The sequence below is a fragment of the Pezoporus wallicus genome, unplaced genomic scaffold (assembly GCF_028554395.1).
Source record: "Pezoporus wallicus isolate ANWC-B61680 ecotype Strahan unplaced genomic scaffold, APGP_CSIRO_Pwel_v1 contig_227, whole genome shotgun sequence".
NCBI classification, from domain to species: Eukaryota; Metazoa; Chordata; class Aves; order Psittaciformes; family Psittacidae; genus Pezoporus; species Pezoporus wallicus.
In genome coordinates, this window is record NW_026635704.1 from 5,583,429 (window position 1) to 5,596,564 (window position 13,136).

Sequence of the window (13,136 nt, forward strand, 5' to 3'; positions counted from 1 at the left end):
TATAAGGGTCAGCAGCATTGCTTGGGCCAGCTGTAAAGTATTCCTCTGTCACACCATTAAATGAAGAACACTTTCCTCAGTTTTATGACCATGCATCAGCTATTTAAAGATATTCAAGGATATTTTGTATTAGGCATAGCAGAAAGGCACAAGTTTGTATATCACAAAGTTCTTGAATTATAAAGCAAGACCAGTTGTTCTTGAAAGACCCATAATATCAAGTTGAGAAAATACCCCCACTCCTGATTAATTCATAGATCATGAATATTTCATGAGTACTGGATTACCACTTGGGGGCTGATGCAACACCAGTTTGTGGTTTCTGCTATTAAAGAGTAGAAAAGAATGTAAATATCATAATATGATTTGTACAGAGCTTTTATCTTGAAATCAGTTGGCAAGGAGTTTTTGCTGATGTAAAAAAATATTATTCTGTTGACTTCACTGGACCAATGCTAACTTATTGTATGTGGCAAGCTTCTTTAAAAGCTTTTTGTGGCTTCTTAAAACTGATGGTGCAAGATTCAGGGTGCTCATCTGTACATTCTTACAATGTAGTTCTTAAGTAAAATGAATTTTTCTTCTATTCCAAAACAACAGTTGCAAATAGTGAATCAATAATAAATAGAATGCAATTTAGCAGACTAGAAATTCTACTGGATTTAGTTTATTTTGCAGTTTTAACATCACATACTCCTCAGAGCAAAGTGTCACGAGGAATTGCTAGGCCTCACAGTCTCTGTTAAGACCCTGGAGCCATCTTTGTCCCTTAAGAAGGTATTTCTGTGAACAATGTAGGCTGATACTCAGAATATCATTGAGTTGTTTAGGGTAGAAAAGACCTTTGAGATCATCGAATCCAGCCATTTCCTTAGCATTGCTAAGTCCACCACTGAGCCATGTCCCTATGTGCCACTTCTACATATATTTTAAATACCTCCAGGGATGGTATCTCCGCCACTTCCCTGGGCAGCCTGTTCCAATACTTGACAACCCTTTTGGTGGAGAATTTTTTCCTAATATCAAATCTAAACCTCCCCTCGTGCAACTTGAGGCTGTTTCCTCTTGTGCTATTACTTGTTACTTGGGAGAAGAGACCAGCACCCACCTCACTGCAACCTCTTTTCACCTAGTTGTAGAGGCCCCGTCTCATGAAACTTGTTCTCTAGACCCTTCACTATCTTTGTTGCCCTTCTTTTGACACACTCTAGCACTTCAATCTCTTTCTTGTACTGAAGGGCCCAGAACTGAGCACAGGATTTTAGGCGCAGCCTCAAGTACAGGCAGGTTATTACTTCCCTAGTCCACTTGGCCACCTGCTATTGGCCTTTTTGGCCACCTGGGCACACCACTGGCTCATGTTCAGCTGCTGTTGACCAGCACTGTCCAGGTCCTTTTCCTCCCTTCATGTAGACTTCTACTTTTTGAGAGTTTGCACAGATTAATTTTAGACTTTTTGGACTGTAAAACAAAATCTGAGAAAAAGAGGCTTTTCTGGTAACCAGGTTTGTATGTATTCACAGCACTGAACAGAATGGATTTTGCAGTTCCACTTAAAATGTGGAGTAATGATAGTTGTAATAAACATTTTCGCCACAAGACTTGTCATGCTATTTTGAAAAACACTTAGCTGTTTTTTAGATTCCCTTTCTGCGCTCATCTTTAAGGAAAGCTTTAGCTGAATTTATAAAACTTCAGGAGCCATTCTGCCAAGAGCCTTGCATTCCTCCAGGGTTGTTCATTTTTTGGTCTTCTGCATTACGTGGTTTACGTTATGACAGTATGATTTCAGTAAGGTATGCAGTAGGACACTAAAAGTGAACCTGAGGTCCTAAAATCATATCCTTCTCTCAGGTTTTTTTGAATGTCAGGTAAAGTTTGGATTTGAACTGGGATGTAGATTTGAAGTAGCAGTTGGTACCTCTGTTCTCAATAAGTTAAATACTTCTGAGATTCGGGGGGGGGATGTGTTTGGACTCATCTTTCCCTTTAATTTTTCACTTCTGAAGTCTGGGGCTCAAATACTCATAGCTATGAAAAGGCAGAATCTTCCCTTATTGTTGCCTGCATTTGTGTAAATTGAAAATTACAACTGGGAGTCTGTATCCAAAAAGACTACCAGGAAAACTGCTTAAGAGGGCATGTACCTGTGTGGGTTGTAGAGCACTGGCCATGCCCTTGGAAATGGGGCCACTGCTGGCTGAGTTTACAGTCTTGAGAATAACGTGCAAAATTTCCTGATGAATGGGCAGAAGGATTCATTCATAAATGTGCTTAAAGAACAATGAATTTGCTGTTGCTGGATCTGCATTCTGGGAAACAAGGTCGTTACAAAAGCTAAATAAAGCAGGAGTGACTTGCCATGGTGGTATTGCTACTGCAAAGAAGAGGTTCTTCAGTGCTAGTTTATTTGGCTGGTCTTTACAGTGAGGGCTGAAATGCCTGTAAAATGACGCTTTTAATCTATGGCTGCTTGGGAATTGGCTTTTGGCTGGTATCTGCTGTATGGCCACTGCTGGCTGAGTTTACAGTCTTGAGAATAATGTGCAAAATTTCCTGATGAATGGGCAGAAGGATTCGTTCATAAATGTGCTTAAAGAACAATGAACTTGCTGTTGCTGGATCTGCATTCAGGGAAACAAGGTCGTTACAAAAGCTAAATAAAGCAGGAGTGACTTGCTGTGTTGGTATTGCTACTGCAAAGAAGAGGTTCTTCAGTGCTAGTTTATTTGGCTGGCCTTTACAGTGAGGGCTGAAATGCCTGTAAAATGACTCTTTTAATCTATGGCTGCTTGGGAATTGGTAACTTGCTCAGGCTTGCCCTTTTTTACCCTTGTAGCTCAGTAAGGAAATGAGTTCTGGGAAGGCTATACAGTCAAAGTATACAAATCATTAGCTCTTGCCACACAGGTCAAGTTTGTCATGTGGCTGGTTGGTGGGCACTGGGAGTGGAAAATGGTAAGAAACTGCCTTTGGTGATGTTGAAACCTGAAAAACTTATAAAAGTAAAATATGTGAAGAAGTGCTCTAAGAATGTTGGAAAATCAACTTGCATTACATGGAATTCCTGGCTCAGATCCATTCAGGGTTGCAGAAGCTGTGGGATATGAGGTCTGCGAAACCCCTACCTGCTGACATTCCTTAAAACAACTTCATCTGCAAATACTAGGAACACCTTAATCCCTTCCACCAGTTTAATTCCCTTGCTAGGGAACAGAATCCCTGAGAATGTAACTCCTACTAATAGTTTTTCTTAGGATTTCTTGACTGCAGGAGCATTTATACAAAATCCTTTGATTTCTGTTTAACCTATATTACTTCAAGGACTGACTAATTTTCCTGGTGTTGCTGGTATTCATTATATTGTGAATTTACCTATGAAATATTTTTGGGAACCTGTGGGCTATCTGTGTAAATGGACAAGAGTCGAGAGGACTGGGGGAAAGGAGGGCAGTGGTTTGCTACATTTTGCATATGCAAATGTTTATGGAATCATTTGCTGATTTTGGAGTGTGTCTTTTGGGTTTATACTGGCAAATACCTTCATTTCAGCTGTTGATAAACTGTAGGAATGTGGGAAAAATCAATTCCTAGATGTTTTGAGTACCAAACATGGCTGTACTTTTTCTGGAAAAACATTGACTTGAAAAGATTTAACTTAGTGAGCTGTGCACTGAATATGTGCACAGTTGCTGTGAAAGTTTTTGTCTTTAACTGGCTTTTCTCTTCACCCCCACTCAAGCAAATTGATATTTAAAATAAATTTAACCTGCATAATCTTGTGAATATCTTTTATTTCTGTAGCAGTGGCTGCAGTTAGTTTCTGATGAAGCATAGCTCATTGTTACTAGTTGGAACTGGATTTAAAACTAGCTACATCAGCTGCAGACTATAATGGGTCTTGAAAAATCTCACTGTAATCAAAAGTTGATCATTTGTTGCTCAGCCGACTGTGTAATAAGTAGGGAAGTAGTTTAATTGATGACAGCAAGCAGAGAGGAAAAGTAAATAAATAAAAGACATCATAGAAGAGTTTTTCAGGAAAATTTTCTACCGTAGCACTGAAAAAAAAAAATGGGTCTCCAGTCTTGCATCTTTTATGCAGTTGAGAGAAATGATTGACTTCAAAGGAGCTCAGCCAAAGAAAGTTTCCTAGTTTTAATAGTTTTTGGGAGTTCTCTGCTGTGATGGAGAAAATACCCATACAAGTGGCTTGTGTCACATACAAGTGTCTTCAGGTTAAAAGTACCAAAATGATAGTATGACTCAGAGTGAAACAAGCATATAACTCAATTGCCACTGACTGAATCAATGAATATATGTAAGGAACACTTGACTTGGAGTCTGCCCGAGTTCTCTTCTTTTCCCTTTGAAAGCATCTACTTCAGATTTTTTTTTTTTAGTTGGAGCTTGTTGGCATGATGCAAGTTTTATGTAAAAGACACTCTTTTCATGGCAGCTGGATTATCATTCTTGGTATTCACTTAACTTTGAAATTTTAAGATTGTGCTGGACAGCAGAGGATTCGCAGACCTCAGAGAAATTTTATTTCTAAGACTGTGAGGCTGTGACTAAACAGTGAGCAGACTTCTCTTTTTTTTTTTTTTACTCATTTGAAGGTAAGTATCACCATTTTTTTTTCCTTCTCATGTCTGCAAGATCTCCTAAGCAAATCCTTCTTCACTTAAAGAATGTTTTGTTTCAAAAGTAGTTTCCTGAATTGCACACACAATGCAGTTACTACTTACCTCTGTGTGTTTATTTCTTCGACAAAATCAAAATCTGCTCTTATGTGGCAAGTGCTGTTCTTGCTCTTGTTTTAATCAGTATTGCAAAAAGTAAGAAAACTAAAAAAATTTAAATTTAAAATGTCTCAAATTGCTGATTGTGGCCAAATTGGAGCTCAACATAGTATTAATACTGCACATGCACACAGGAGTTACAATTATACCAGCTGACCAGGCAGTCTGCTCAACGGTGGGAATACATACCTCTGAGATGGTTGAATAATACAGCATTTTTCATTCATGTAAATATGGCTTGATACTATAATGTACATAAGACATTAAACTCCTCAAATAGAAGTCTTAAAAGTTTGCAAAGACAGCCTTTTTAAATGAGGCGATGTAGCAGGTACTGGGTAAAGAAGAAGATACAGCTTTGCAGTAAGTGCACTTCAGTGTGAGTGTCTAATGTTGTGGCTGGCTGAGGGCCAGTGTGGGTTATCTGTCTGCCATGACAAGGTCATTTAAAAGGTGATATAAACATAATTACTGCTCTGGCTACTCACAGGAGTGCTGAACAGTGCTGTTCACTTTGGATTCAGGATTGTTAAAAAAGTAGTCAATGCCTATATAGCTTAGCAAGTACACATCTTAAAGAAGCTACTATTCTTAAATAAGATTATCATGCTTATATTTGTCACATTAATCTTATTTGTCTCTGCATGTTTTCAGCAGTGTCTGTAAATAGTCTCCTGCTTAAATAACTAACACAAAGTGAAAATGGAATGCACAGAGAGCTTTAATATAGGATGTAAAAAGCTTATCAGAAATGCTGTTGCTGAGAGGATTAAACTCCCAGCTGAAATCTGAAACAAAGAGTTGTTTGGGTTGCAGCTGTTCTGAAAATAAAAAAAAAAACAACAACAACCTAGTTCTCTGAAGCCCTCAGTGGTGCAGTGAAGCTAAATAGCAATTTCCCATAGAAAGAATGTTATACCCAAGTAGTGCTGAAACATGCAGTGTACATGCAGATTTCAGCTATTGCACAGAATATTGTATGAAATACATTGTCTTTTTTAGTCACATAAACAAATGTTTTGGTGTAACGTTCACAGTTTGGGCAAAAAATGATAAGATGTTTCTGTTAATAAAAGATTAGACTGGATTTATGTCAAAACTTTGTGCAAAAAATTTATTCAGTCACTGCACCAAATTTTACCTACTTCCAGGCAAAATATATACTGCTTTTAAAATTAGAATTTATTACCCACTTGGCTTCCAGCAGTCTTCTGCAGCATAATGAAGTGTTAAAATTTCCTTCTTGCATTTTTTTAGGTCTTTCAAGTTGCATATGTCATTATCAAAGCTGCTAATGCTCCACGACCTGGAAACTGGATTTTGGAACGCTCCGTAGATGGCACAGAGTTCAGACCATGGCAGTACTATGCAATTAGTGATACTGAATGTTTAACTCGTTATAATATTACACCAAGAATTGGGCCGCCAACTTATAAGAGAGATGATGAAGTGATCTGCACCTCCTATTACTCCAGACTAGTTCCTCTGGAACATGGAGAGGTATGTTTGGTTTTGAGCTTGCTATTTGTGAGTAAGAACATGGACTGATAGCAGTTTGAAGGCATTTGGGTTACAGCTACTGAGTTCATTGCCTTCAGCACTACCAGATAATCTGTTTTCCTTCTTTAATGATACTGTCTTTACACCATATACCAGTATAGCAAACTTTTAAATGTCGGGATGAAACATGTCTCTGTGTATTCCCATTACTAAACATTTTTGTTCTCCCCAGATGATTTGATGATAGCTATTAGCTGTGAATTATTAGTTGCTTTATCCTGAAAGACTGTAACAGAAGTTCTATGTTTTGTCAGGTTTTTCATTTAATAAAGAAAACCCCTGTGTTAGGAGCACCTGGTTGTGTGAGATAAAGCTGCAGACACTGTTGAAGTGCTTGGCACAGCTGGAACTCCTAAACAAGTGTTGGCATTGTTTCAGGGATGTAGCATAATTAAAAGAGCTACGGGTTTTGCAACCTCGCTGTTGATTGTTCTTGCTTTTAGCAAACTATTCATTGTACTTGTGTAATTTATTACATAGTGTCAGCCACATAATGAAATGATACATTAAACCCAGCGGTTACTCCATTGTGTATGCTTTAATGTAAGGCCATGATAATAAATGCAGTGTTATCCCATGGAGAATGCTAGTAACTCTTAGCATAACAGAAGCAAATATGTTTTGATTTCTTGGTTAAAAAAAGAATGCAGCTAAGGGCTAAAGTGTGTCAAACTTTCACATAAACTTAAAACGGTGTTTCAGCAAGAAAAAAAAAACCACAAAGAAATTTGGTTACATCAAGTCCCATTCACTTTAGTCAAATGTTTATTGCAATGATGTAAGCATATACCCCACAGATCAGAAGGATCTAAATGTCTAAATGTAGATGTCACTTACTAATAGCATTTTTTTGCCATATCAGACATTTTGTCAGTTTGGCTGCTAGATTTTTCACAGATTTGAAGAGGCATAGCTGCTCTACTGTAAGCTCTGCTGTCTACGTCATTTATACTGCTTGGAGATCTGCTTCTAGAAATCCATGTAATGAAGTCAGTGCTCATGATGAATTCCAAGTTGTTTGGAAATGGTCTCAAATTATGGAGGACAAGTAAGCCAAAAACATAGTGCAAATATATCCATGTATGTAAGCCATATGTAAGCAATATATTAGAGTGCAGCAGTGTACATGGAGAAAAAGTATTTTTCTTCCTTAGTGTCTTAGTTCCTATACTAACGGTTTCTTCCTTTTCCTGCTGGGAAAGATTCCTTTTTTGTCTCTATAGAATTATAGTGCAATATTACAGAATTTATCCTGATCAAGCCAGTAGATAACTTTGGAGTTAAAATGTAAATAATGTTTCATATTTCATCATTTGAAGGCACTACTCATGAGTAGAGAGAGTATATTACCAGAGAATTAGAGGTTTAGTTAGGCAAGACTATGGAAAATGCAATGGCATATGTCACAGAGGAGGTTAGGCCAGCTGGTTTTAAGAGGCCTTTCTGGATCTTTAAATCTCTAGAGTCTAAGTGATAAAGAGGAAACACAACATGCTAGAACTCCCAGTGCCATGGTTAGGTCGTCCTTTTTTTGTTGTAAAAATAGCACTGAGCCCAGAAAATTCCACATCTGTAGTTAAGGTTTAATAAGAGTAGGATGTGGTGCTCTGTAATAAAGTTGCATTTGTCTATAGTGAGTGTATATATATATATATATAAAAAATATTTTTCCAGTAGAAGTAGTGTGGTGATACTTGAATATTTGGCCAGCTATTCTGTCTTGTATTCCCATCAGAATACGACTTCTGAATGAGTGTTTTGCACCTGGTATGCCTAGAGAGAACAGATTGAAATGGGGTGGGCATGTTCAATCTTCAGTTGTATAAAACATGGGTACAAGGAAGAATAATCTCTTCTGAATGTCTGATGGGATGGAAGAAGTGGTCTGAAATTGCAACAAGGAAAACATTGTTTAGAGGTCAGGAGATTTTTGGCAATAAAGCCAGAAAGGCCTGGAACAGATTGCCTTGGAGGATTGTAGAGTCGCCACCAACAGTGGTCTTCAAGAACATATTGGTCAAACATCTAACAAAAGCCTACTAAATTCTGCTTTAAAGTAGGAAATGGACTAGAAGAATTCCCTGTGTTTTTATGGGAGCTGAGTATTACATAAGGTGGCATTAATTTGTAGGTTCAGACCTGGAAAAAGTGTCTCATAACTATTATTCTGCAGTTGGAAAATTGGTGATGGGTAGTTTCTGAGTGGACCATTAGAAAAGTGACATTCTTTGTACACAATATAGACTACTTTGAACACAATATTAGAATATTTAGAAGGAATAATAATAGCCCATAAATGGCAAAATTATAATGTTGGGAGTGTGCACGCTGTTACTACTCTCTGTATGTCTTTGAAATACCACTATTACTGTCTCGGAAGCCCCTAGCTCCACTACAAAATTAAGATTTAAAATAATAACAAAATTATGTAATATTTAGAAACATTTTCAGAGGAACAATTTGACAGTACTGGACAGAGTTGAAACTATAAAGAGTAGCATATGAGACAAAATTACTCTTCATAACTGAAGATACGTCATGCAGTCTAAAACATAGCTGGCAAGCCGAAAGCATGATTCCTTATTTGCTGTGATACCGAGTGAACTGTTAAACATTTGCGTGAAGCCTTTATGTTCTTATTTTTCAGTTTCTTCCATTAAACAGTGCAGGAGCTGCATGGTCATATGACACTAAATCCTTGTGTGCTCTGAAGTTGCTTTGGGGAGAAGGAAGGAGCTGTTGCCAGAATAAGTTGTGCAAATCGATACCAGAAGCCATCACAGTGGGGCGAGTTAGGATTGTGGGAGAAACATGGAGGCCAGATGGGCTGGTTTGTGATGGCAACACTTTGCTTTCAGTTCTGTGTTGTGTTTTCCCACTGTGCGCTCATATCACTTGTGTAGTCCTTGCTGATTGGGCAGCCCTGTCCCCATAAAGCAGAAGATTAATGACCCAGATTGGGCATGTGCACCTTACCGGGTTTTGTGATGCGATCTTTACAAATTGCAGAGGAGAAATCTGTAAAGACAAAACTGTGCTTATGACCAGAGTTACATGTTCCATCTCAATAAGGAAGAGAAAGGAAACCCACGGACTAGTTTTTACCTTTATGCTATCTCCATGAAAGTCTGGGAGATTTGAGGCTGTGACCAGCTGTGAGTGATGGTTTCAGAACTCTGTGAGTCAGGAAGCGGGATTTCTACCTTCAAGTAGAGGGTGGGGAAAAGAAAGAATTCCAGGTAGTTTAACATCACACCATCCTGAGTTGCTAGAAAACAAGCTTACATTCTGTGTTTTTAATTCTCACACTAAGATGTTTATTGTTGCAGTTATGTTTATGATTGAGCCAGTCTCTCTTTCTAGATTCACACGTCACTGATCAACGGTAGGCCTAGTGCTGATGATCCTTCACAGAAGCTTTTGGAGTTTACTTCTGCACGATACATTCGCCTTCGACTGCAGCGCATTCGAACTCTTAATGCTGATCTCATGACTCTCAGCCATAATGATCCTAAAGAACTAGACCCCATTGTTACCAGAAGGGTAAGCTGATTCTTCATAAATGGTATTCAGTATGACTTGATGGGAAAGCCTTTTCTGATCTATTTAAGCTGGAGACAGTACTTGAGCCTTGACATTCACAGAGCTGTTTTGATAGGTTATTAAATAATTCTTGCCTTCCCTTTGACATTATTGACAACAATACTTCGTCAGAAACAACTTTGGAAATATGCTTTTTAGAGGTAGTTTTTTATTTGTTTGCTTTTTGGTTTATTTGCTTGTGTATCTGATTTATGCTAGGAACATTTTTATAATGCTTTATCATTAAAATAAAAAATCAGTTTGGCTGATGGAAATGTCACTTGAGGTTGCTTTTGATGCAACTGCAGTATCTTTTCTTCTTCAATTGTGTTTAGTTTCTTGTACCTAGTTTTGTAAAAGGGCTGATGCAACTCTTTTCTAAGTGTTCAGCAGCACCTTTATTTTGTGTTACATTTAGGTATTTATTTCTGTCTGTAGCGTTTGGTTAGCATTGGTCTCATTCAACTTCAAGCTGAACACAGCTGCTGTGAGCCATACACTGTGAGTTTTAAGAAAACAGACATAAAAGCCGATGAAGCAGGGAATTCAGTGAGAAAAACAGTTCTGCTTTTGTCATCCTACTTTTCTCAGCCTCGACCTTCTCTCCTCTTCTGCGAAGACTTAACAATTCATGATAAGTCCCTGAGTGTTTTTTGCAATTCAAGCCCATAACATGAAAAAAAAAACACCGTAAAATACTAGACATAATAAAAAATTTAAAAGCATAAAAAATTAAGTGTGAAATCAAAGAAGCTAGTTTGCTCCAGCTTCAAGATCCTTCAAAGAAATAACAGTCCAGGAGTCAGCATGTATGACCGCCCAAGGCTGCCTTCCTGAAGCAGATGACTGTAGGGTTGTTAGGTCTGGGAGTCCTGAACTCTTTTCTTAGAAGTATCCTCAAAAAGTGTTTCTTTTTCATTCCCCGGGAGTACATGCTTCCCAGGATATAAACTGGCCAATCATGCTGATACTGCAGCTGTAACTGAACCCAGATGGTCATTTCCTGCCTCTTCTTTGCCTTGAAAATTAAATCCTTTCCTTATGTATGTTGCTTTTGCTCACCACCTGGCAATATTAATGGACTGTACTCTGCTGTATCACCGATTTTTAAGCTAAGAATTTGGATAGAATAATACACTGTCTACACACTAGTAGCAAAGAGCTGGTCAGGAAGTGAGTGCACAGACTGGTTTTAAGGGAAGTCAAAGTTCCCATTTTAAGAAAGCATACTGTTACTCCACAGATTAAATTAAAATACCGCAACTTGTTATGCTTTGTGGCTTCTTAGAGGGTAAAAAAGGTTGGGTTTTTTTACAAGTAAACTTTTGCTGAGGTTACATTTGGTGGTCTTTCCTGAAGCTGAGGAATTGTGCATGCTTATTTAAAGTTAAAAGTCAGTTAATATTTTGTACCAATGAGGAAAAATAATGGTGTGTGGGGGGGATGAATCACAAAATGGCAGATTTCCAAAACTGGCAAAAATTCAAAACTTCTATAATTTTCAAGTATTTCTTTTATTTTTCAAGTTGCAAAATAGTTGAATGCTGGTATTTTATTTTCCAGAGTAAGATGGAAGATGCACATACAAATAAATGTCATTTATTCATCCCTTTTTCAACTTTGGGCTTTTTTTTTTTCTAGTACTACTATTCAATAAAGGACATCTCTGTTGGTGGTATGTGTATTTGTTATGGCCATGCTCGCAGCTGCCCCCTGGATGAAATCACAAAGGTATTCTATAATCTCATTAATTTATTTTCAGAAAACAACTTTTCCAATTTTTATAAAAAAAAGGACTTTGCTTAAGGGAACCGAGAAAGAGGAGGCTAAAAGAGATCTTACCATATGGTGTACACAAATTATTTGCTATAATTTTCTTCATTTTCTGTGCAAACATATCTGGGTCTCTGGTAATGTAACTTTCTCAAAATAAACTCTTTGGCATTAAATTTAAACAGTTTAAGTGGCACAACAGGAAATAATCTCTCTTGCAACACAGGACATTTGGCCCTCCTATTCTAGAAAGACTATTCCTGGGTAGATGATACAGATACAGCATGGTTGAGCAGTCCAATGCTAATTCTGTGTCTTGATATTTTTTTGATTAAATCTGATATTAGACAGACTTTTGGCAACATTGATTAAATTATCAATTAAAAAAATATTCTAAGAAAGCGAACTCTTCATTCTTAGAAATTGCAGTGTCAGTGTGAGCACAACACATGTGGAGAGAGCTGTAACAAGTGCTGTCCTGGCTACCACCAGAAACCGTGGAGACCAGGAACCATTTCTGCTGGGAACAAATGCGAGAGTAAGTATGCACAGAGGTTTAGATTGTTTCATCAAGGCTTATTATTTTCTTGTTTGAAGTTGCTTTTCATACTTATTCATGCTAATTCCCAAGAAAAATCTGAAACTATTAACTGCCTTTATGGGATCATTTAAAGGTAGAGAACCTACTTCTAATTGTAACTGTTAAGATTGTTTTAAATATTCTATCCGATGTGACTCCCTGTCTAGTGGTCATATAGTAAAGGTTTCAGAATCTCTTTCTTTTAAAGGGACTTGGGAATTTATTATGCTCCTGTAAAAATGAGCAGATTTGCATCAATCATTTTGTTAGGCGCTTGAAAAGCAAATTTCTTACCGTTGGTCATAAATTTTGTCAGATAAACAGCTTTGTTCTGATAACAAATGTTTTGAAAGAAACTGCTTATTGGCTAATTGCATTCCAGGTTGTCTGATGGATTGACTTAAGTTGTACCACTATGGCTGAATGTGTTGCTAGTTAGTGCGTCTTCTCTTTTCACATAGCTAACACACAGTATGAGCTGCAGACAGTTAAGACCCTATTAGATAAAGTTTACAGTTCCATATGGAAAAGTGGTCTCTTTAGAGGAAGTATTTATTCAAGTCTTAATGTCAACTTTTTTGTAAAGTAAGTGTTTATGACTGGACTGAAGTATCTGCTAACCTAAATGGAGTTTATACTTGTTTACTGGCAGTGTTAACTTCTCAGACTTTTGTCTGTAATGAAAATAAGAGAAAAATTAGGCACATTTTCTTCTGTAATGCAGAGGATAGAAGAAGAAAGAACAATAGTTATAACTATATAATTACTAGTAGTTATTATATAAATATAAATAGTATGTGTAAATAGTTATATGGTAGTAGATTTAGCATAAATTATTC

At 37.4% G+C, this 13,136-nt stretch overlaps 1 protein-coding gene across 1 annotated transcript in view; it reads left to right on the forward strand.

The window, feature by feature from the left end:
* Positions 1-13,136, forward strand: part of LAMA1 (laminin subunit alpha 1) — a 101,424-nt gene that overhangs the window by 24,388 nt on the left and 63,900 nt on the right. The window contains exons 4-7 of the mRNA XM_057397504.1: positions 6,060-6,302; positions 9,726-9,905; positions 11,586-11,675; positions 12,138-12,255. Of these exons, the coding sequence (XP_057253487.1) occupies positions 6,060-6,302; positions 9,726-9,905; positions 11,586-11,675; positions 12,138-12,255 (631 nt within the window). The remainder of the gene's footprint in view (positions 1-6,059; positions 6,303-9,725; positions 9,906-11,585; positions 11,676-12,137; positions 12,256-13,136) is intronic.